This window comes from Bufo gargarizans, chromosome 1, assembly GCF_014858855.1.
Source record: "Bufo gargarizans isolate SCDJY-AF-19 chromosome 1, ASM1485885v1, whole genome shotgun sequence".
Classification (NCBI taxonomy): domain Eukaryota; kingdom Metazoa; phylum Chordata; class Amphibia; order Anura; family Bufonidae; genus Bufo; species Bufo gargarizans.
The window spans coordinates 508,622,706-508,648,946 of NC_058080.1; the positions used below are offsets into that span (position 1 = coordinate 508,622,706).

At 42.0% G+C, this 26,241-nt stretch overlaps 1 protein-coding gene across 2 annotated transcripts in view; it reads left to right on the plus strand.

Moving 5' to 3' along the window:
* Positions 1-26,241, plus strand: part of LOC122924313 (acyl-CoA dehydrogenase family member 11-like) — a 115,909-nt gene that overhangs the window by 66,341 nt on the left and 23,327 nt on the right. For both annotated transcript variants that reach the window (XM_044275270.1, XM_044275269.1), the window contains exons 4-7: positions 4,199-4,298; positions 22,926-23,043; positions 23,123-23,265; positions 25,121-25,270. In XM_044275270.1, the coding sequence (XP_044131205.1) occupies positions 4,199-4,298; positions 22,926-23,043; positions 23,123-23,265; positions 25,121-25,270 (511 nt within the window). The remainder of the gene's footprint in view (positions 1-4,198; positions 4,299-22,925; positions 23,044-23,122; positions 23,266-25,120; positions 25,271-26,241) is intronic.

A 26,241-nucleotide genomic window follows, 5' to 3' on the forward strand; every position in this document is an offset into this window, starting at 1 on the left:
CCGCAGCATTTGCTAAGACTGACTCTGTGCCGCCATTGATAGTAAAGAAAGAAATGGATGGTAAAGAAAGAGATGGATAGTAAAGAAATAGAGGGCTGGGAAAATGCAGGGGCGTTCTGCGAGATTAACATACTTTAGCCGAATGCGCTTGCGCAGCGCACACACACCCTCCTCCAGCTGTTTCCAACGCGTACACGTGACTTCCGGTGCAGCTACATCACTTCCAGGTATAGACTTTTCTCCGGGTATAGAAAAGTGGCAGAACACCGGCATGTGAATATGTCTAGTGTGCACAAACTGCCACTTCTGGGTTCAGTGACGTGACAGCGCGTGTGAACGAGACATATTCACAAGCCGGGAAAGAGGTTTTAATTGCTTCAGGGCAAATTGTGGACTTAATTTAATGTTGATGAACACAGCTTCTGCAAGAATTGGAACATCTTTTAAATAGGTACAGGTCTGGGACCCACTCCTATCTTCAGAAATAGGCCCCAGAACTAAAGAAGAGCACACTGTACATGTGCAGCATCCTCTCCATTCACTGCTAGGAGACTTCTGAAAATAGCCGAGTGAGCATGCTCTGCCGTTTTTGAAGCTCCAGTAGCAAAGAATGAAGGGTGACTGCACATGTGTGGTGTGCTCTCCTTCATTTCAGGGGTCCCATTCTGGAGATAGGAGCACATCTATCTGACAATTGTGGCACATCCTAGAGATATGGACACAAATGTTAAGATGAGACAACCCCTTTAATGGCACAATATAAATATAGAGCAGTGTTGCCTGGATTTGCAGTAGCAAGCTTCGTAAATTTATTGTCGAGCATAGACAACACTTTAATCTTTTCTCTTTTAGAATAAGAGGCAATGGAAACAATCTAACCGTAATGTACAGTCGTGGCCAAAAGTTTTGAGAATTACATAAATATTGGAAATTGGAAAAGTTGCTGCTTAAGTTTTTATAATAGCAATTTGCATATACTCCAGAATGTTATGAAGAGTGATCAGATGAATTGCATAGTCCTTCTTTGCCATGAAAATTAACTTAATCCCCAAAAAAACTTTCCACTGCATTTCATTGCTGTCATTAAAGGACCTGCTGAGATCATTTCAGTAATCTTCTTGTTAACTCAGGTGAGACTGTTGACGAGCACAAGGCTGGAGATCATTACGTCAGGCTGATTGGGTTAAAATGGCAGACTTGACCTGTTAAAAGGAGGGTGATGCTTCAATTCATTGTTCTTCCATTGTTAACCATGGTGACCTGCAAAGAAACGCGTGCAGCCATCATTGCGTTGCATAAAAATGGCTTCACAGGCAAGGATATTGTGGCTACTAAGATTGCACCTCAATCTGCAATTTATAGGATCATCAAGAACTTCAAGGAAAGAGGTTCAATTCTTGTTAAGAAGGCTTCAGGGCGTCCAAGAAAGTCCAGCAAGTGCCAGGTTCTTCTCCTAAAGAGAATTCAGCTGTGGGATCGGAGTGCCACCAGTGCAGAGCTTGCTCAGGAATGGCAGCAGGCAGGTGTGAGCGCATCTGCACGCACAGTGAGGCGAAGACTTTTGGAAGATGGCCTGGTGTCAAGAAGGGCAGCAAAGAAGCCACTTCTCTCCAAAAAAAACATCAGGGACAGATTGATCTTCCGCAGAAAATATGGTGAATGGACTGCTGAGGACTGGGGCAAAGTCATATTCTCCGATGAAGCCTCTTTCCGATTGTTTGGGGCATCAGAAAAAAGGCTTGTCCGGAGAAGAAAAGGTCAGCGCTACCATCAGTCCTGTGTCATGCCAACAGTAAAGCATCCTGAGACCATTTATGTGTGGGGTTGCTTCTCATCCAAGGGAGTGGGCTCACTCACAATTTTGCCCCCAAAACACAGCCACGAATAAAGAATGGTACCAAAACACCCTCCAACAGAAACTTCTTCCAACAATCCAACAACAGTTTGGTGAAGAACAATGCATTTTCCAGCACGATGGAGCACCGTGCCATAAGGCAAAAGTGATAACTAAGTGGCTCGGGGACCAAAACGTTGACATTTTGGGTCCATAGCCTGGAAACTCCCCAGATCTTAATCCCATTGAGAACTTGTGGTCAATCCTCAAGAGGCGGGCGGACAAACAAAAACCCACTAATTCTGACAAACTCCAAAAAGTGATTATGAAAGAATGGGTTGCTATCAGTCAGGAATTGGCCCAGAAGTTGATTGAGAGCATGCCCAGTCGAATTGCAGAGGTCCTGATAAAGAAGGGCCAACACTGCAAATACTGACTCTTTGCATAAATGTCAGGTAATTGTCGATAAAAACCTTTGAAACATATGAAGTGCGTGTAATTATATTTCACTACATCACAGAAACAACTGAAACAAAGATCTAAAAGCAGTTTAGCAGCAAACTTTGTGAAAACTAATATTTGTGTCATTCTCAAAACTTTTGGCCACGACTGTAGACCTTATGGGTTATCCAAACCCATCCCAGGTCAGAGGTTGGAAAGACGTTGGCTCTAATATATTGGAAAAGCTCCACCTTTCTTTTCTGTTTATTGATTAGTAAGAAGTGATTCATTTAACCTGTTTCGGACACATGACGTACCGGTACTGCATGATGCCCCGGTACTTAAGGATACATGACATGATCATTGAGCAGGCACCTTGGGTCAATGCACAGGGGGGCAGCACTTGGTGTGCTTAGTAAAATGTGAAATGTCCCAGTTTGTTAGCTGCCAGTGGAGCTCAGTTTAATGTCTGACAATGAAAATTACATTTTTTGCCACCTTATGTTCTTTTTTTGGTGTTATTTAAAAAAAATTACGTTACTGAGTTTTGTGACCGAAAAAACACCTGATAAGATAAGTTTCTCAGAAATACAGATTGCGATTAAACCTTCATATCGCTATCTTGTCTGTACAGACACCACTAATGCGTGTTACAGATTTTTGATGACATCAAATTCTATAGATAAAAAGCAACGCTTACGAGGAAAAGTGACGTGGATGTACATTTTCTTAGATGACATCTAAATATAGTAACCACAGAAAAATACTTCCTGTAAGCATTTCCTGTCCATCTGCAGTAAACCATATATAAGCTATTTAGTGCCACGATTTTCGGTAATTTTTTTTATACTACAAGTGCAGGAGAAAACCTTAAAGGGGTTGTCAAACTTTCTTTAAGTGATGGCCTATACAGAATATGCTATCACTAACTGATCAGCGGTGGTCTGACACCCCAAACCCCCATCAGCTGTAACAGAGGGAGCTTATTGCTACAGTGATGTTCCCATGGAAGTCAAAGGAAGCAGTACTACAGTGACAAGTTCTGTCCTCTACATATTTGATGGAGCTGTGTAGATCCAGGCCGGCTTACATCAACAAAACTACACCTGAACAGCTGCAGGGGTGTGAATGGGCTATCACCTAGTAAAAGCTGGTGACCTTCTCTCAATTAGGGAGGTCCCAGAGGTTTGGAATTTCCTAATCCATTAAGTAATGGGAATACCATTTTTTCTGTTTTTTAAATGTATATGGGATAATGTACACATTACTTTATATTGTAAGAATATTAGACATCACCAAGGAGTTCCATGGCCATATCAAAGCTCAAGACCACTGGTCCAGTATTTTATACCTTTATGGATCTTCTATGTGACTTTTAATATTCCAGGGGTTATAGTGTTTCTTATAATATATACCTATTTTACTGGTTTAATTATTGTTACATGCTTTGTCATTTGTTTACCTTGGAGGATTTACTCCTCATACATGTCTAAGTTGTCATTCTCATGAAGCATTCTTTCGATTTTATGCTACTACGTATCTTATATCTCAATAAAAAGATATTGAACCATAATATATACCTATTTTATTGCGGATCATCTGTTCTAACAAAAAGAAATGTAAGTTTTATTTCAGTCCTCTCGCTTCTAAAAGTGTGTTAGTGCTACCCATAGCAGTGCCATCCATGACAATGACATTTAATGGCAAGGTACACGCATCCAATGTGAGATAGACATTCTGTATATAATGAAAGTGTGTTATTCTTATGTCAGACAGAGCTGCTAATTGAGAGAAAATACAGAGTGCACTCAATTGCCACGTGTACATTTTTAGCCATTGTTTTAATAAAAAGTTATGTTTCATATTCAAATAATTATTAGACCTGTGAATTTAATAACATTACATCCATTGTGAATTCTACAGCCGCCTGATCCAGATTGTAAAGCTCTATCTCTATTCACCGTCCTCTGGATTGTTCAGTTGCCCTCTTGCTATGACTGATGGTGCAGCAAAGGTCATAGAGGTAAGATGATGCGTGACTATGGTGGTATACAGTACACTGTATTCTGAATGCAAATTGATGGGGGACTTATTAACAATAATAGTAATTAGTTGTGTTACTGATTTAGCAGCTATTTTAAAGGGCTTTACAGTCTCAGAAATTGATGGCATATCACTTAAATATGCTATCGCTTATTGATAAATTGATGGTTAACTTGCTGGGACATCCATGATCCTTTAAATTAACAGCATAAAGATCAGAATCAGTCCTGCCTCTCCTTCAAAGTTTTTCCATGCGCACAAACCAGTGCTGTAGCTCTTTCATTTCCAAAAGTTGAAGCCCATCAATAAAAAAGTTATATCCCATAATTCTCTCAAATAGGATTAATGTAATCAGTTAAAGCGGTTGTCTCACTTCAGTAAGTGTCATTTATCATGTTGAGAAAGTTAATACAAGCCACTTACTGATATATTGTTATTATCCATATTGCCTCCTTTGCTGGCTGGATTCATTTTTCCACCACATTATACAATGCTCGTTTCCATTGTTACAGACCACCCTACAATCAGTCAGTGGTGGTCGTGCTTGCACAATAGCCTATATGCTCACCCATGGTCCTGGCCACCAGAGAGGCTGAAGCTTTCTCCTATAGTGTGCAAGCACGACCACCACTGATGGATTGCAGGGTGGTCTGTAACCATGGAAAAGAGCAGTGTATAATGTGATGGGAAAATGAATTTAGCCAGTAAAAGGAAGCAATATGGATAGTAACAATATATTGGCAATTGCCTTGTATAAACTTTCTCTACATGATAAATGCCACTTACTCAAGTGAGACAACCCCTTTAAAGGGATTCTGTCAGCCAGATTTTAGCTAAAGAGCTTTTCGTATCATCATATCAGTCCCCTTGATCTAGATAAAATTATACTAGTCTTACTCCCACATGTCTTGTCATTTTTGCTAAAAATCTCATCATTTATATGCAAATTAACTTCATAAGGAACCCAAGGGGCTGTCCTTCTGGCTATTGGAGCCCAGCCGCACTCCTTCTCTTGGAGCCCAGCGCCTCCCCGCTGTTAATTATTCCGTTATATACTCCTCTCCTGGACGTTTTTTTTTTTTTTTTTATTGCGCCGTAATCTCGCGCATGCGTCCTGGATCCACATGTCCAGGCCCGCGCGGTTTCCTTGCAGCAGCCTCAACGAAGGAAGCGTGCATGCGCCAGCTCTCTGCGCATGTCGTTTGCCACGGAAAGGAGGAGCGGTGTGAGTGGCGTGAGTTCACCTGACAGGCGGAGGACAGAGGTGCAGGAGCGGAGGGACTACACAGAGTCAGCCACTGAGGAGGCATTTGGGCAAACCTACTTTACATAATAAAAGGTACATAGAACACAGGTGATCTACTACAAAGGAGCTATCATTATTCTGGTTCATTATAGAAAGGCCATAATGGGGGACATTATTCCAAAATAAGTCATCCAGAACTTGGAAAACCATTCAGGTTGGGATGGTCATGTATACCCTAAAAGATTGGGGGCACCTGCAGCAATACAAATTTTTGCTGCATATAGGCTACAGTAAAATCAATGTCACAGATCAAAGTGACATAAGGGGTGTCGTAGTCTCTCACACAGACATGCATCAAGGTGTTTGGGGGCAATGTCACATGGTCTATGGCGGTGGTACATAGACATGCATCAAGGTATTTGTGTACTGTCACATGGGTTATGGTGGTGGTACATAGACAGGCATCAGGGGTTTTTGGGCATTGTCACATGGGCTATGGCGGTGGTACATAGAAATGCATCAAGGTGTTTGAACACTGTCATGGGCTATGGCGGTGCCACAGAGACATGCATCAAGGTATTTGGGCACTGTCACATGGGCTATGGCGGTTGCACATAGACATGCATCAAGGTGTGGCGGTACCACAAAGACATGCATCAAGATGTTTGGGCACTGTCACATGGGTTATGGTGGTGGTACATAGACATGCATCAAGGTGTTTTGGCACTGTCATATGGGCTATGGCAGTGCCACAGAGACATGCATCAAGGTGTTTGGGCACTGTCACATGGGTTATGGCGGTGGTACATAGACATGCATCGAGGTGTTTGGGCACTGTCACATGGGCTATGGCGGTGCCACGGAGACATGCATCAAGGTGTTTGGGCACTGTCACATGGGCTATGGCAGTGCCACAGAGACATGAATCAAGGTGTTTGGGCAATGTCAAATGGTCTATGGCAGTGGTACATAGACATGCATCAAGGTGTTTGGGCACTGTCACATGGGCTATGGCAGTGCCACAGAGACATGCATCAAAGTGTTTGGGCAATGTCACATGGTTTATGGCGGTGGTACATAGCGAAGTCCCCCATTCCCAGCCCACCTTCGGGGTCGCCACTTATTTTTTGTGTGCCCGTTGCTGTAGAAAGTCGCCATACGGTCTGCCTGACCCTGTTTGTGCGCAGTGCCTGGTCTCCAGGCTCCCTCAGGGCTCCCTGTCCCCTCTTTCTGCATAGGCCCCTCTTGAATGGGTCCCTTCTCTGTCCCAGGCCATAGGGAATCTAGCCCTCCCAATCCATGGTGGAGTTATTGGACCGCTTGCCTTCCCAAATGCGGCCGCCTCTGCCCCCCAGGGACTCCTCTGCTAACTGGGTACGCTCATGCTCAGACACCAGGTCTTGTTATCGTCCTGCTCCTCCTCTTTGTGCTTGGGTCGCTTCCAGGACAGAAATCCCTGCCCTCATGCGGCAGCATAGGCCCCCCAGTGGATATCCTTTGCTTCCTGCCTCGGTCCATATCAGGAGGCAGAGTCCAATAGTGGCCTGGGGTCTCCCCTCATAGGTCGCGCTTCCCCCTGCATCCTGGTTTCCTCCCAGGACGGGACTAGCACTGAGGGAAACGCCTCAGGTTTCTTCTGCCTCAACGGGGACTCCTCTGCACAGAGTCTGACTCGGAACAGAGCATCAGGCGAGGCGTGGTCAAAGATAAATAGCCATTTCACTTGTCTGGTTCTAGGGTGCACCATGCAGAGGTGGAGTACCTGTACCATCTCCAGATGCTGTAGCCATTACACCTGTCTGGTTTTAGTCTGCACTACGCAAAAAAACTGAAGCCGCCCGTGTTGCCTTTTCGCAATTTACGGAATGGGCGCCGGCAATATAAATGCCTATTCTTATCCGCAAAGCGCGGACAAGAATAGGACATGTTATATTTTTTTAGCGGGGCGGCGGAACGGAGCAACGGCTGCGGACAGCACACGGAGTGCTGTCCGCATCTTTTGCAGCCCCGTTAACGTGAATGGGTCCGCATCTGAGCCGCCAAAACGGCGGCTCGGATGCGGACCCAAACAACGGTCGTGTGCATGAGGCCTAACACTGATCAGGTTTTTTTTCCGGTATTGAGCTCCTAGGATGAAACTCAATACCGGAAAAGTTTAACGCAAGTGTAAAAGTACCCTTACCCCATTTCATTGATGGAGTACTCACGTTGTTGTTACTGCCTCTCTGTTTTGTTTTCACAGAGGTCCATGTCCCAGTCCTGGCGGAGTACCTGGATCACCATTGGATGTTCTATCCTGCAGGGATAAGAAGTATTGTGAACACTAACCTCTACTGCAGTTTTCGGGTCATCGCTGGACGTCTTCTCTGATATGACCGTGACAGGACTAGTGAGCGCCGCACACCTACTTGGTGGTTGGAATTTTCTGCTCCTCACTCTTGTATCGGACATGGTCCCGTAGTTCTTCCATGGTCTAGGCGTTCTTCGTACTCCCTTATGTTCTCTGATTAGTGTGCTACATGACAAGTGCCGTTCGCTTGGGCCTTGCTGTTGTCTGCACCTGTCAGTTTCTTCCCCCTTTCTTGGGGGTTTCATTGTGCTCTGCTGGTATCTGGTTTCTACATGTCAGTGTAGTCTCTCCTGGCTACTCCAGGCAAATTCTGCATTCTTTTCTGACATATGGATGTCTGGTGATTCTTTTACAAAATCCAGGGTGATGTGCTTGCCCCTTCCAGGGCAGTGTTATACACTATGCTAGTCACTACACTTGGGATGGTTGGTTAACCAGGGCTGATGTTTCTTTTCCCTATGGTGGATACATTTCATTTTTCTTTTGATAATCTGGCTAATATTGTCTTCATGTGGTTCAGTTCTGTGGACCCTACTTGAGCCTCTGACTGGGTATTTCTGCTTGGAGTCCCTGCCCCAATGGTTCTTAGACCATCTAGCTACCCTGGCCTTTACTGGCCGGTTCCCTCTGGGGAAGCTACTCATGGCATCTCTAACCGCACATGCTCTGTATGACTGCTGCTTCTTTGGGCCCGGTTTGGTTCTTTTCCCTCCTGGGTCCCCATAGACTTGTTTCCCTCTTGAGGTTCTAACCTCTATTCCCATTTCCCTAGGTTCAGGTCCTGGTACCTCTGAGTTGTTGCTCCGGTTTGCAATTTACATTCGTTTTGGCCACTTCTGGAATGGAGCTTTCCCTCGATTTGAGAACTGTTCCTCCTTAGGCTGTTTGGAGTCCTCTCTCTTCTACTCCAATATTTCTCAGACGAGTGTGTCTCCACTTGTATTACCAGGGCCTGCGACTGATTCCTCTTTTCCTGAGTTTCATGTGGCCAGGGATTCTTTAGTCTTGCATTTCACAGTGATGTTCTGTTCCAGTTTTTCTGAGGCTCGAATCTCGCCTCCTTGGTACGGGACGCCTGTCTTTACGTTCTGTTCTCCTGGCCATTACCGAGGACCCCCCTCCTCCCCCAGAGGTTGGCTGCTTTTTCTGGCAGGATGGAGTTTCCACCTTCTCCTAGGGTGTTTCTCTTTTCCCACCTGCCTTGCAGTGGAAGGAGGCTTGCTCCCTTCCCATGGTGAGTTTTTGCTATTCTTTCTCTCAATCGTTCAGCCTCCAGTGCTTCCTTGTTTCCTTTCTCCCCTGGCCTTCACATGGTGTTTGGCACGGACCTGCCATGTTTTTGGTCTGAGACAATTTAGAGTTTTTTCCTTGCCAGATCCTCTTACTGGTCGGGTTCCCTTGCTTCCAAGCCTTATGGTATCACCTTCCTTTTGCGGAGGGGTGGTCCACTGGGTCTTCCTTTAGCTTGTGTCCAGGAATCTTTTTTCCGGTTCAGGACTGCTCCTGTCCATTTACCAGGCATTTTCTCTTCCACCTGGTCCCCTCATAGTCTAATCTTTAATGTTGGCTCTGTCCTCTTATAGATCCTCCTCCTGGGGCATCCTTCTATATCCAGAGTGCTAGGTCATTACCAACAGACGCCTTCCGGTTTGTGCTGCTCTCCTGTTTTTCAGGGGGAGCCCTGGCTTTTCCAGATCCTTCCTCTGGCTCTCTAGTGCGCACTTGTTCCACTCTTAGTTCTTGTGCAGGACAGCTAGCCCTGCTCCCTATTCTCTAGCTTCTTATTTTTCCCACCCTGGGTGGAGCTGGGTGTTTCCCCTTGTTACCTTTTTGCATATGGCCTTTTTATTTTTTTTACCAGGCACTTGTACTTGGGATCCTGGCAGTCTCCCATAATTTTTCTCTTTGGACTGTTCCTGGTCCTGGAGCCTCCCATGGTGCTGTGTACCCCAATGACATTAATGAGAAAATTGGATTTTTGTACTTACCGTAGAACCCGTTTCTCGTTCAATTCATTGGGGGACACAGATCCCACCCTTTGTTTTCATTTTCTTTGTCATCGGGCTGCTCTTCTTTCTTCCCCGGTCCAGGACATGTTGGTTCTTTGCTTTTGTTTCTCTCTCCTGTATACCCATGGTGCTGTGTCCCCCAATGAATTGAATGAGAAACAGATTTTATGGTGAGTACAAAAACACAATTTTAAAGTTATTACCACAATACCACATAAAGTGACACATGTCAGATTTGCTAAAAATAGCCTGGTCCTTAAGGTGAAAAATGGCAGGGTCCTTATGGGGTTAATATGCCTTAGGTTGGTGACCGATTCAGTTGCTCATTATGGCTGCAAAAACACGAGTAAAAGACAATCGTAATGAGCACAAATGAGGAACTGATTTTAACGTAGTTCAAAGAAAAGTGCTATCCAGGATGGCTCTTTCATAGGAACAAGTCCCTTTTGGGAATCAGGAGACGGGCATGATAATCATCCTCCTCTCAGGACACTGCTCGTATTGAAAGAGCAAAAGTCATTTTCATGATTTAGAATTTGGTGTGCCTCTGCATGACCTCATCTATATAGCTTCAAAGTAGCAACTTTTTTTCAAATATTATTATGTGTATTCTTAGATATAAACCGAGGAGGCACTCATCATCGCAGTGAACAATTCTCGTGTATTCCATAATAAATGAATAATATGGCTGGTGCAGACAAACGTACATACAACACATGCTCCAGCTGACTGTCTATTATGTAGGTTTGTCGGCCACAGCCTTGTCATCCAGTCAGTATATTTCTCACAGACTAATTGAAGATTTTTCACTACGATGTAGAATCCCTCCTTGGATTCAAGTTACAATTATTCAGACTTTTTCCATGTGCATTAGCAATGTCAGTAGTGTGATAGTAGGCCCACAACCGAGACTCATTCTCCTATCGTGATACAGTACAGTATATAGGTATGCAAGCATTGCCACCGCAACTCTTATTTTTTTCCTTGACTTTCAGTATGACTTGGTATACTGAAGGTCAAGCAGAGTCACAAAATATTATAAATCACGAAACTGCCTTTGGCTCTAGCACTCCATAACCTGGCATCATAAACATGGAGCATGATTCACGCAAGGGATTCGCTTAATTGATAGAGCCAAAATTCAAGAAATCAATAGAAAATGTTTAGTTTCATTCAAAGGCCATGAACTCAGCAGGTCTATCAGGATGCGGTTTGTAACCCATGTATTCATGGTCAGGGTTTGGAAAACTATTCCATACTGTTTTCACAACTCAAGAAGGAATTGGACGCCGGTTTCCAATCCCCAAGTATCCATGTATCCAGGCAGTGAATGACCTGTACGCTGCCTTTCTTTGAAGTCTGTGAAAAAAAAGATTAAAGAATATTGTCAGTGGAATCAACAAAACGAAGGAGGGATGTTGAAACCACAATTGCCATTTTAAAATTTTAATTCGAATCATAATGATGTTTTCATTAAACATGCATAACTCCCCTTACCGGTTTTAACAGCTACTAGCAGGGTCCCATCAGCACCAAGCCAAAACACTTTACATGGTCCCTCCACCTACACTGTGTGTCCACTTTAACCCTTTCAAAATGCACTTCTGCAGCTCACGAGGTGATGGACGCTGTAACTGCACCCCCTGTCAACTCCACCGTCCTTTTCCAATTTCCTTGCAAACAATGGCAGACATGATCTGACCATCTTACCAGACGCATAGACTTGCAGACTCCTGCATCTCCATGCCATCTGGAAATATCAGATGGATACTTTTCTTGCCTGCAGGGCTGTACCACGCTCCCTTACTACAGCCTCCATTCAACAGAGTTTTATATTTACAAGACACAGCAGAATGGAATACTAATGTCTACTAGACTATTCCATACTGGTTCTTTGGCTGTATACTGACTTATAACAGCCAGATAGAGGGCAAAAGGACTATTCATAAGATTAGCGTGTGCATCTGGAAGTTCACTGGTGTACATGAAAAACGTAGATGATAAAGCGGTTTTGAACCCACCCGTGGACAAGGTAAATCATCTACTTAAATAAATTTAAGAGTAGTTTGTGTTAGCAGTCGGTCATTCCATTATCGGTTTTGTTTATAAGAAAATGTAAAAACACACATGGAATCCTTCTAGAGGCATTCCGTTTTGTTTGGTCTGAGAAAAATATATGTGCAGCATAATGGATCATTCTGGTTTATGCAGACAGGACTCTGTTTTCTCACTAGTATAAGGTAAAACAGACTGATCCATTATGCTGGCCAATAGACTACAACAACAACAAAGCATTTGTAAAGCCCTTTTCTCCCGTAGGACTTAATGCGCATAAGCTTCTCTCAGATCGGTACATAGTGATATGTACAGGGGGAAAAAGTTATGTGATCGTAAATGCCAGGCTAAATAGGTGGCTTTTCAGTTTTGATTTAAATGTGTCCAGGGTTGGAGATGTCTTGATTGCGTTTGGCAGGGCATTCCACAAGGTAGGGGGCAGCATGACAGAAAGCTCTGGCTCTAAAGGTTTTTAGTTGAATTCTGGGGGTGGTCAAGTTATTGGATCATTTTGATCTGAGGTTGTGTGAGGTGTGACACAGATGCAAATATAACCTTCAGGTATCCAGAGCCTAGGTCGTGTAGGGATTTGAATAGGATTTGACTACTATTATGTTTGCCGGAATGTTTCAAAAAGGCTTACATTTCGCATTCAACCAGAAAAGTCCTTATAGTCCGTTATAAACAGAAGCTATATCAGAATACTGTAAACTTGCCTAATACATTACCTGCGCAATTCAGTGTTCATGATATGATGGCAGTCAGTCTAAAGAACAGAATGCAGCTTTTACTAGGATCACAAAGCGCTAAAGCTGTAAAATGTATGGTAATGCATAGGCAGCAGCAATGGCAGGTAGTCCCTCTGCAGCAACAAATAGCTGATGCTGAGGCCAGTGGTCAGACTGCTGTACATTATAAATGGATGTATCCCAATGATATGTCGACAATGTTTTCAAAGGAAACAAGAAAGTGAACAGAAAAGAGAAAAGCACCTCACCTGTTGACATCCTTTTCAGCTGGTGTTGTTTGAACCTGTCCAATTGACCTTAAAGCAATATTTATTGTGTCCTCTCACTGACAAAAATGTCAAAATACTCATGTTGAATAATGCAAGTAAAGTCACAAAGTTAGGGTTCCACATTGGCTATTTCTTGACAATAAATTTACTCAATGTTGGTCGGCATCTGTGTACAGTTAGAACAAGTACACCAATTCAATACCCCTGTTCGCTGTTCTGTCTCCTCCAATGGAAAGATAATGTAGTTGGAATTTTGGCTCAAAAGTGGATTTGATCAAAAACATTCTATGTCAGATGCATCACCAGCATATCTTAGCTTTAGTTCGTTCAACAAGTTTAGCATCTAAAAAAAAAATATTTAAATTTAAAATGTACTATTACTTCAAATTTTACTTTATATCATTTAAAATACTATTAAAATAATAAAATTTGTGGGAAATTAAAGTGCTTACATTACCTCCTCATTCGTTTCACTTCTTTGTGCTTCAACATTTTGAATTGCAATGTTTGGCAATAATAATGGTTGCTTACAATTAGTGTTAGTGTCGGTGTCATTATTTTCAAATAGTTCCTAGAGAAAACGAAAAGACTATGTCATTCTACATACGTCCAGGTTACCACAAAAAATACACTAGAGACTGGCGTAATTATGGCCACAATTAAACAAATATGCATAGAGGTTTAGTGAGGAAAAGCCATTTGTGCAGCCTGATTTAGGTGGTTCTTTCTTACCATAATTGGCGGCACTGGGCTCCAAATGAAAGGGGCGCGGCTGGGCTCCAACGGCCAGAGGGACAGTCCCTTAGGCTCCTTATGAAGGTTAGCATATGAATAAAAGCGATTTTTAGGGAAAATGACAAGACATATGGGGATAAGACTAGTATATTTTTATCTAGATCGAGGAGACTGATGTGATGATATGAAAAGCTAAAATCTGGCTGACAGAATCACTTTAAGATCAGAACCGATGAACAGAACCTAATTTGTCAAAGATAAGATGGCTCAACGCTGGTCATTTGTGTTTTAAATGGGTTATATCATAAAAAGCATTCTTTATGCATCCACAGAGGACCCCAAGTGCCCTGTGTGAATGGAGCTCTAGTGTGTATGCCTGTCTATCATTGCCTGGTTTAACAGTTATTTTTCCTTGTGACAGACTCCATTTAAAACCCCTTAAGACAAAATGATCTACATGTACGTTATTTGCATGTAGGGAATGTATGGAGCAGACACATAGGTGGTGATGCTGGGTGTTGTGGGGATTCGCTTTGGTAGGCAGGGTAAGCGGACGCAGTACAGAGGCAAAAAACAAGGTTTAAATCAAAGTTCAGTGTTTATTCACACATAGCCAGAAAACAAGCCAAAAGAAAGTGTTCCGTTTTGGTGCCTGTTCACACCACACAAAGTTCACAGTGCAAAAAGACGTCACCTGGTCAGCAGATGATTTTCACCCAGAGTCCGCAGCAGTCTTTAGTGGCCTGTTTCCCCAGCCTATGGCTCACACAAACAGATCCCTCAGTGTCTCAAACCACAGACTCCTCAGCTCCTCTGTCATGGAGGATAATTTCTCCCCTGAACATGCTGGCTGGGTTTTTTATATTCCAGCCAAAACCCGGCCTGGAACCGTGGGGAACAGCCACCCACCCTGCTCTTTGGCTGCTCCCAATAAGAACCGGCCCGGATTGGCTTTACAGCCATTCTAACAGTTGAAGTGTCAGATTGCACTACAGACCTGACACTTCAGGAAAAAACCCGGTTCTTACCTCACCGAGGCCAGAAACCTCGGTGACACGTATCTTCCGTCAAAGACGGCTCCTTGTTCCTTCTTACAGTGTGTAACAGAGCTGACACCTAGCCGTAGTGTTCGGGATTGAATAACTCCCAGACAATCCAGCTTAGATGCCGCAGTCAATAGCGATCGCTGTATCTTAGTTGTTAGACAGTTGGAGATGGCTCTGTCCTCCAATCAGACCCCCCATGGCAAAATCACAGGGTTTTAGTCTATTTAGTCTATTTTAGTCTATGGTATAAACGATTAGAGTATCATATGTTCAAGTACTCTAAGGAGACTAAAAATTATTGTATGAAAATTACAAAAAATGTTTTTTTTTAAGTATTTAAAGCCCAAAGATGTTGCAAATTCAAATCACTCCCCTTTTCCAGTTTTACATACAGGTGAAACTCGAAAAATTTGAATATCATTTGTTTATTTCAGTAATGCAACTTAAAAGGTGAAACTAATATATGAGATACTCATTACATGCAAAGCAAGATATTTTAAGCCTTTATTTGTTATAATTTAGATTATTATGGCTTACAGTTTATGAAAACCCCAAATTCACAATCTCAGAAAATTAGAATATTACATGAAATCAATTAAAAAAGGATGTTAAATAGAAAAATGTAGGACCTCTGAAAAGCATAATCATGCATACAGTGCTGCCTATAATTATTCATACCCCTGGCAAATTTTGACTTAAAGTTACTTTTATTCAACCAGCAAGTAATGTTTTGACGGTAAATGGCATACAGTAGGTGTCTCCCAAAAGATAATAAGACGATGTACAAGAGGCATTATTGTGGAAAAAAAAAACATTTCTCAGCTTTTATTTACATTTGAGCAAAAAGTGTCCAGTTGGCGTAAAAAAGGAGAAGCCTTCAACCCAAAGAACACCATCCCCACTGTCAAACATGGTGGTGGGAAGCTAATGCTTTGAGGGTGTTTTTCAGCCAATCTACCAGGGAACCTAATCACAGTAAACGGCACCATGAAAAAAGAGCAATACATGAGGATTCTCAACGACAAAATCAGGCAGTCTGCAGAGAAACTTGGCCTTGTGCAACCAGTGGACATTTCAGCATGACAATGACCCAAAACACACAGCAAAAGTGGTGAAGAAATGGTTAGCAGACAAGAACATTAACGTTTTGGAGTGGCCCAGCCAGAGTCTAGACTTGAATCCAATTGAGAATCTGTGGCGGGAGCTAAAGATCAGGGTGATGGCAAGAAGACCCTCCAACCTGAAAGATTTAGAGCTCATTGCTAAAGATTAATAGGCAAAAATACCTGTGGAGACATGCAAAAAGCTGGTCTGCAATTATAGGAAGCATTTTATTGCTGTAATAGCCAATAAAGGCTTTTCTATTGATTATTGAGAAAGGTATGAATAATTTTGGACTGGACACTTTTTACTCAAATGTAAATAAAAGCTGAGAAATTGTTTTTTTACCACAATAATGCCTCTCGTACATTGTCTTATTATCTTTTGGGAGGCACATATGTCATTTCCTGTCAAAAAATTACTTGCTGGTTGAATAAAAGTAACTTTAAGTCAAAATTTGCCTGGGGTATGAATAATTATGGGCAGCACTGTATGTACTCAGTACTTGGTTTGGGCCTCTTTTGCATCAATGCAGCGTGGCATGGATGCTATCAGCCAGTGGCACTGCTGAGGTGTTATGGAAGACAAGGATGCTTTAATAGAAGCCTTCAGCTCTTCTGCATTGTTCGGTTTCATGTCTTTCATCTTTCTCTTGGCAATGCCCCATAGATTCTCTATGGGGTTTAGGTCAGGCGAGTTTTCTGGCCAATCAAGCATAGTAATCCCTGGGTCATTGAACCAGGTTTTGGTACTTTTGGCAGTGTGGGCAGGTGCCAAGTCCTGATGGAAAATGAAGTCACATAAAGCTTGTCTGCTGAAGGAAGCATGAAGTGCTCCAAAATCTCCTGGTAGATGGCTGCGTTGACTTAATAAAGCACAGTAGACCAACACCAGCAGATGACATGGCTCCCCAAATCAACACAGACTGTGGAAACTTCACACTGGACTTCAAGCATCTTGCATTGTGTGCCTCTCCATTATTCCTCCAGACTCTGGGTCCTTGGTTTTCAAATGAGATGCAAAAGTTGCTCTCATCAGAAAAGAGGATTTTGGACCACTGAGCAACAGACCCGTTCTTTTTTTCTTTAGCCCAGGCAAGACGCTTCTGGTGTTTGTTGTTCAGCAGAGGCTTGACAAGAGGAATACGACATTTGAAGACTATGCCCAGGATCCGTCTGTGTGTGGTGGGTCTTGATGCACTAACTCCAGCCTCAGTCCGCTCCTTGTTAAAGTCCCCAACACTTTTGAATGGCTTTTTCCTGACAATCCTCTCCAGGCTGTGGTCATCCATGCTGCTTGTGCACCTTTTTCTTCTACACTTATCCCTTCCACATAACTTTCTATTAATGTGCTTTGATACAGCACTTTGGGAACATCCAACTTCTTTTGCAATTACCTTTTGAGGCTTTCCCTCCTTATGGAGGGAGTCATTGATGGTTTTCTGCACAACTGTCAGGTAAGCAGTCTTTCTCATGATTGCGATTCCTACTGAACCACACTGAGAGACAATTTAAAGGCTTAGGAACCCTTTGTGGATGTTATAGATTAATTAGCTGACTAGATTGTGACACTTTGAGCCTAGAATATTGAATATTGAACCTTTTCACAATATTTTAAATTTTCAGAATTGTGAATTTGGGGTTTTCATAAGCTGTAAGCCATAATCATCCAAATTATAAAAAATAAAGGCTTGAAATATCTCGCTTTGCAAGAAATAAGTCTATCTCATATATTAGTTTCACCTTTTAAGTTGGATTACTGAAATAAATGAACTTTTGTGCAATATTCTAATTTTCCGAGTTACACCTATATAAAAATAAACAAATACAAATGATTGGTATTGCCATGTCTGTGCAGTGAACACCCTAACTGAAAAAAACTAAAAATGCGTGATTCACCATCTTTGGGATGAAGGTATACAAATGAGCTCTTAACAAGCTCTGCCTCTAAAGCTACCAGATGTAAGGCAGCTATCTGATAAGTCAATGTTTGACCTTTTAAGAGGCCTTGAGATATGACTTAGATAATAATTAAGCCAGTACCTCATCTGCAGACAGCTGTTTCAGGGTGATTGCCCCTCATCAGTGCAGAGCAGAGAGAACTGTCTTAACTGGGTTAGAGGCCTAGATCAGGATTTTGGAAATACAATATCTCCTTATGGAGAGCGCCTTAAACAGTGTGAGGAGTCTTGTTGGCCAGGAAATGCTCCTCTGGGATCCGATGGAGCATTGCCTGGCCATGCAACATTATGTTCAGTGGTCACATGGCCAAGGAGCAGCCCATTCATTTCAGTTGTGCTGAGATGAGATACCAAACACAGCCACTGTACAATGTACGCCTGTGTGCTGGGTGAGCAGAGAGAAGGCTGTGTCACGAACCAGCGGGTGTGAACCCACTGTGCCACGTGTCCTACCTCCTCTAAGGGCGTTGTCTAAGTGAACCCCTCGATCTTCACAGTACCCCTGATGGTGGGGATAGATTTTCCCAAGGAGAACACCAGGTCGCTACCTCTTGAGGAGCCACTTACAGTTGTGTTCAAAATTATTCAACCCCCAATGCTGTAAAGGGTTTTAGGGAATTTAGAGTACATTTGTAATTGTGTTCAGAATGAAATCTTACAAGGACTTTTTAAAGAACCAAATGCAACTAAAATGACATTAATTGTTTTTGTAATACAGTATTAAATGTTTTTTTTTTTGTGATTTCTTCATTGACACAATTATTCAACCCCTTAAAGACTACCACTCTTAAGAACAGAGGTTCATTCAAGTCTTTTCGATCAGGTATTGAAAACACCTGTGGATGTCAAGGAGCAGCAATCAAGCATAATAAGCACCAATTAGGCAGATTTAAAAGGACTGTGATAATCAGCTCCTTCTAGACATTTACTGGTGTGTTTACAAACATGGTGAAGTCAAGAGAATGGTCCAGGAAGACAAGAGAAGAGGTGATTTCTCTTCACAGGAAGGGCAATGGCTATAAGAAGATTGCAAAAATGTTAAACATACCAAGAGACACCATAGGAAACATCATTCGCAAATTCAAGGCAAAGGGCACTGTTGAAACGCTACCTGGTCGTGGCAGAAAGAAGATGCTGACTTCGACTGCTGTGCGCTACCTGAAGCGCAAAGTGGAGAAAAGTCCCCGTGTGACTGCTGAGGAACTGAAAAAAGATTTGTCAGATGTGGGTACTGAAGTTTCAGCTCAGACAATAAGGCGCACACTGCGTAATGAATGCCTCCATGCCAGAACTCCCAGGAGCACCCCCTTGCTGTCTCCAAAGAATGAGAAGAGTCGACTGCAGTATGCCAAAAGTCATGTGGACAAACCACAAAAGTTTTGGGATAGTGTTCTGTGGACTGATGAAACAAAATTAGAACTGTTTGGGCCCATGGATCAACGCTATGTTTGGAGGAGGAAGAACAAGGCCTATGAAGAAAGGAACACCTTGCCTACTGTGAAGCATGGCGGGGGGTCAAACATGTTTTAGGGCTGTTTTGCTTCTACAGGTACAGGGAAGCTTCAGCGTGTGCAAGGTACCATGAATTCTCTTCAGTACCAGGAGATATTGGATGAAAATGTGATGCAGTCCGTCACAAACCTGAGGCTTGGGAGACGTTGGACCTTTCAATAGGACAATGATCCCAAGCATACCTCCAAGTCCACTAGAGCATGGTTGCAGATTAAAGGCTGGAACATTTTGAAGTGGCCATCGCAGTCACCAGACTTAAATCTGATTGAGAACCTCTGGTGGGACTTAAAGAAAGCAGTTGCAGCGCGCAAGCCTAAGAATGTGACTGAACTGGAGGCTTTTGCCCATGAAGAATGGGCGAAGATACCCGTAGATCGCTGCAAGACACTTGTGTCAAGCTACGCTTCACGTTTAAAAGCTGTTATAACTGGAAAAGGATGTTGTACTAAGATTGAATGTCACTTGGGGGTTGAATAAAACTGATAATGATGTGAGCACAGAAAAGACATTTGTGGTTATTTCATTATAAATGTTATGTTATATTTGTCTGACTTACAAGTGCCTCTTTGATTTAATTGTAAACAAGATGACTGAAATGATCAAAATCAATGTCAAACTGGCCAAAACACTCAATTTCAGTGGGGGTTGAATAATTTTGAACACAACTGTATATATGTGCAGGAGGGCTAGGATTGGTCAGCTTGGTCACATGACCTAACCCATAAATCCCAGGAAGTGACGCGCGCCAACCCTTAAGGAAGTGCTGCAGGAAACAAGCAGCAAGCATTCTGTGGACAGAGCTGAGAGGAAACTGTGGAGCGGATCCCAGAACAATACCTACACAGACAAAATCCAAGAATGCAGTGGTGAGTGGGAAGCACTGGCCACAGATCACCGGTGAACACTGTGCCCGGGACCGCGGTGGTAAGCAGGGGAAAAGCCGCGCACAGCAGCCGCTGTTACAGGCTGCAGGACTTGCGGAAGTCCTGGGTGTTGGACCTCCACCAATCATATACTGATTACCTATGCCAAAAGTCTCAGAAAACCCCTTTAAGTGCTATAGGCCAACTGGGGTATTAATTAATATCCTTAAACAGTCCTAGACACAAGGTATGTTATAAGTAACCCCTAAACCATCTTAGACTACCAAGAATGTAATTTTTTAACCTGTAGTCAATCCTAGGCTATTAGGAAAATTAGCCACTTAACCAACTAGCCATTAGTGATTCTTTTTTTATTTATTATTCCCTACATCACAGGGGTGACGACATTATTAATGACTGGTTATTCGGCATTGCAACACCCAAACACAAAGTGATAGTAAATGCTTGATACTCTGGATACACACAGTGTAAGACATTCCTCTATAGTATATCAACCAGGGAAAGCTGATTGTTTACTACACGTGCAACCAGAAGCCAAACTACAGGAAAAAAAAAGTAATTAGATCATCAAGGAGATTATTTATTAAAGCATACCTAAATTTTCAGATAACTTTTCAGAATAAGCAGCAGTGTCTATGTGTACATGAGTTAAAGCACTATTTCTAATCATTATATGACTTGTATTTGGAATTTGTAAGCAGCTTTCTGTTTTTGACTGAATCTACGACCCTCAGTTATCTCTACCTGCTCATCATGCCTTCCCATAGATTAAACTAGGAGACAGCAGGTTTTGCTTCCTGTCTATTACTCACTCAGAATGAGTCAGACACCATATAGGACATTCTAGATAAGTACTGAGAATTATAGATCTAAATAAAGCACTTGGGGTGAGATAGAAACTTACTATGATTCATTCCTTTTTTTTCTGTCTCTCTTTCACTCTGCACTTTCTCTTTCCACTTCCCCTCTACATAGACTTCTATAGTATTATGTAGAGAACAGGCAGCCTGCCTTTGGTCTCACAAGACTGATTTCTCATAAATTTTAGATAGGTTCGTTTAGGGAGGGGGGTAACAGCAGGTAACTTTTTTTTTTTTTTTTTAAGCAGTTTTTCTTTGATAAGATATATTTTAGTCAGTACTGTTGATTTATTCAGAGTTGTCTGAAGGCCCAGTGATCATTTACACCAGTGCCCAGACCATTTGGGATGATATTTTTAACCAATATAAATAAACTTGACCACCATATTAGACCACTAGACAGCAAGAGGTGCACTGGGCATTGAGGGAAGTTGTGTCACACAGCAAACTTTATAACAAATAATGTACAGATATGCCTTTGGATAGACCAGGTCTCAAAGTAAACAAGGCAGTTTGGTGTCATTAGTAGTGTTGAGCGAACTTCTGTTTTCAAGTTCGATGTACAAGGTTCGGAATATCTAAGAATTCCGTTATGGATTCCACTACCATGGACCATAACTTATGGTCTGTGGTAGCGGAATACATAACGGAATTCTTAGATATCCTGAACCCGAACCCTGAACGCTAAACTTGAAAACAGAAGTTCACTCCTACCCAGTCATCAGTAGATGCAGAGCTGTTAGGCTACTTTCACATCAGCGTTTTTGCGTTTCTGTCAGGGATCTGCAAAAAAGCTATAATAATACAATCGGCTACATCGGTTATGAACGGATCCAGTTGTATTATCTCTAAAATGAGCAAGACGGATCAATGGGCGCCGGTTCTTTTTTTTTTTTTTGTCCATTAAAAAAGGGATCTGGCACCATTGATTGTCATTATGTTTCATGTTGTATCTGTTTTTATCAGAATCCCATGACGCACACAAAAACACCGCTTGCAGCACTTTTTTGTCCGACATAGAAACTCAACCAAACAGTTGAGTTTTGGTGCATTCCGTTCAGTGCCATTTTGTCCCCATTGACAATGAATGGGGACAAAACTGAAGCATTTTCCTCCAGTTTTGAGATCCTATGACTGATCTCAATACCGGAAAGGAAAACGCTGATGTGAAAATAACCTTACAAGTATTCCAATAACATAGCAGCAATCTACCAGCCTGCTGCCTTATAAAAATTAATGTTTTGTATTTTTAAACTTTATTATATGTTTTTATATTTTTATTGACCTGTATTTAAACAGTCTCCTAAAGGGAACCTGTCATCAACTTTATGCTGACTTCACTGAGGGCAGCATAAATTAGTGACAGAAATGCTGATTTCAGCGGTGTGTCAATCATGAGCTAAAAGTCAGTGGTTGCTGAGAACCAGCATCATAATCATTGCAGCCCAGGCCTTGAAAAGAGTCAGATCTACCTGAGAAGAGTCCTGGTTATTCATAATCTCCTGCTCTCTCGCCCATCTGCTGATGATTGGCAGTTCTCTCCTAGAGAGAAAGGGAGAAAACTAAGTAGAAGCCTGTCAGTCATCAGTAGGTGGGCAGGGAGGGCAAGAATTCATTAATAACCATGACTCTTCTCATGTGGCCGGGACTCTTTTCCAGGCCTAGTCTTCAATGATTGTGATTTTGGTTCTTGTCAACCACTTACTTTTTACTTATAAATGACAGACTGCTGAAATCAACTCACCTGTCTCTACTTTATGCTGCCCTTAGTATGGGCAGCATAAAGTTGATGACAGGTTCCCTTTTAAACTCCTGCATTTTCCATTGGCAGTCACTGGGTACGCCAGATTCGCTTCAGGATGCCTTCCGACATCTTACCACTCGAGATCCTGAAAAATTTTGGACATCCGGCCAGTGGATGACAGAACGCAAAGGAGGATCAGATGTTGGTGGGTGACAACTGTATCCAACTGTTAGAAAAATGTACAGCTTGAATAAACAAGAATGTTTTCTATTTTCTGTTTTTAGCACATGGCACAGAAACAGTGGCTTATGCCCAGACAGATGGCACTTACAAACTATACGGCTACAAATGGTTTACATCAGCCACAGACTCTGACATGACTTTGACTCTAGGCAGAGTGGTAGATGCACAAGGACACATTTTGACGGTAATTACTATAAACTTTATTATTTAGGGTGAAGCAGTACCTTTTTCTGCAGTGTTTGTGTATTTTATACTTTGATTTTTGTAACCTCCCTAAAACTGCAACATTTGCTGTGATCATGAACAACAATTGCAACAAAAAATGCAAAAGATTTGCTATAACAAGACCCCTTACCGACATCCACTGTACATGTACGTCAGAAATTGGGTCTTTAAAGATGGCGTCTGCCATTTCACACACCAGACACCCAGGCCTAGTGTCTGCGATCAGTGGTAATTCAATCACAGATATTTAACCCCTTAGATGCCACGGACAAATATGACCATGGCTTCTGAAAGTCTGAAAACCCAGAAGTGCACATTTGCTTTGAAAGAACACCTCCCCGGGCTGAGATCAGGGAAGACGTTCCATTGCAGTTATAAGCCAGAGCCTGGACTAGGCTTATTAGTGATATATTCAGATTCAGGCCTGGAGGTAGCAGCACTGTATTGGAATGTACTGATCTTTGTATGTGGTAGTGGATAAAATGCCATTACTTTATGCAAATTGCAGTCTAATGATTGCACGTTATGGTCCAGTTGGGGGCCTAAAAAAAAGTTTTTGAAATTATAAAAATTCTAATCAACCCCCTTTCCCTAAAATAAAAAATAAACAATCAAAAAATGAACATCATAGGCATCGTTGTGTCAAAAAACACCAATGCTATTAAAATATTAAAAAAAGGTATCCCATATGGTGAATGGCATAGCGGGGGGAAAAATCTAAATGTCCGATTTGCATTTTTGTCCCCTCACTTTACCTTCCCCCAAAAATTTAATTAAAAAGTGACACACTCCAAAATGGTACCAATAAAATCTAAAGATTGGCCCGCAAAAAAATAATCCCTCACACTGTTCCATAGATTTAACTATAAAAAAGTTAGTGTCAGAATACGGCTATAAAAAGAAGAAATAGATTTTTTTCAATAGGTTTAAAAAATTAAAATTAAAATACAAGAAAAACTATATAAATATGGTCTTGCCATAATTATACTGACCCAGAGAATTAAGGGAACAGGTCAATTTTACTTGAAGTGAACACTGTAAAAACAAAACCCATAAAACTTAGAATTGCATTTTTTTTTCAAAGTCCCTCACATTTGGATTTTTTTTCCACCCTCCCACTACATCTTATGGAATAATAAATGGTGGCATTAGAAAGTACAGCTTGTCCTGCAAAAAACAAACCCTTATATAGCTATGTGAATGGAAATGTAAAAAAGTTATGGCATTGGGAAGGCAAGGAATGAAAAACGGAAATGCAAAAACGGAAAATCGCCATTGCAGGAAGGGGTTAAAGGGCATTTGTCAGCAGATTTGTACCTATGAAACTGGCTGACCTGTTACATGTGCACTTGGCAGGTGAAGACATCTGTGTTGGTCCCATGTTAAAATGTGCCTGCATTGCTGACAAAAATGATGTTTTCATATATGCAAATTACCCTCTAGGAGCAACAGGGGCGTTGCTGTTACACCTACAGGCTCAGCTCTCTGCAACTGCTAAACCCTCTGCACTTTGATTGACAGGTCCAGGTGTGATGATGTTTACATTGCCTGACCCTGTAAATCAAAGTGTATAGGGTGTGGCAGTTGCAGAGAGAGCAGATCCTCTAGGTGTAACGGCAACTCCCCTGTTGCTCCTACAGGCTAATTTGCATATATTAAAACTTCCGTTTTCTCAGCAATGCTGGCACAAATGAACATGGGATTACACTGATGCATCCTACTTCCAACACATTCAACAGGTCAGACAGTTTCACAGGTACAAATCTGCTGACAGATATTCTAATTGACAGTTTACCAAATTGTTTGATTTTCAGGGCACAAAAGGATTATCGCTTTTTTACTTAGATGTCAGAGATGCCAAAGGACAGCTAAATGGAATTCAGGTTCAGCGGCTTAAAGATAAGTTGGGTACGAGGCAGCTGCCAACAGCAGAATTGCTGCTTGATGGAGCGAAGGCCTTGCAGGTAAGTGTGTTTCTGGTCATTGTATCGTAATAGGGGAAATTCTCCAAATTATGTTGATAATGTGTTAGTGGCAGCTTTACAACCAAATGTGTGTTTTTGCCAGGCATATGGTATATTATTGCTGATTGTAATGGCACCCAGAATTCTCTGCTGGTGTGTTGAAGTACTGTCATGGCTGTTTTGAAAGGCAAAATATGAATGTGCATCAGTAGAAGTCTGATAAATATGATGCATGCCAATTATTACATTTCAGGGCCCACTTACAAAAGATTTAGGCTCCATGCACACGACCGTTGTTTTGGTCCGCATCCGAGCCGCAGTTTTCGCGGCTTGGATGCGGACCCATTCACTTTAATGTGCTGTCCGCATCCATTGCTCTGTTCCGTGATCCGCAAAAAAAATATAACCTGTCCTATTCTTGTCCATTTTGCGGACAAGAATAGGCAGTTATATTAATGGCTGTCCGTGCCTTTCCGCAAATTTCGGAACGCACGCGGACGCCATCCGCCACATAACGGTCGTGTGCATGTAGCCTTATACAGTACATGAGGCATCTAGATCTGAATAGCTGTATCCGTGTTCCTTCTCATACATGCACACACGACTCTTACTGGCAGTTTATATTTAAGGAGCTTTTCCTTAAGGTGCCTATAAACAGTTTCAGTGATAAAAAAAGTTTTCTCGAGAAAAACAAAAGCAGACAGAGCAAAAAGAGAAAGGGGGCAAAAATTCTGTTACTGCAGAGAAAAAAACCACACAAATACAGCCATACACACAAGCACTAACAACACACATTTGTACATGAAAAATATACATATACTGTAATGTTACTATAGGTTTCCGGTGTACACACATGAGTGCCCTGGTGACATTTTTTTACATATTCTTTAAACAGAACCATAAAAAAAAACTGAGATGATATCCTTAAAAATAAATGTTTAACTGTATTTATTTATTTAACCAGTTTGATT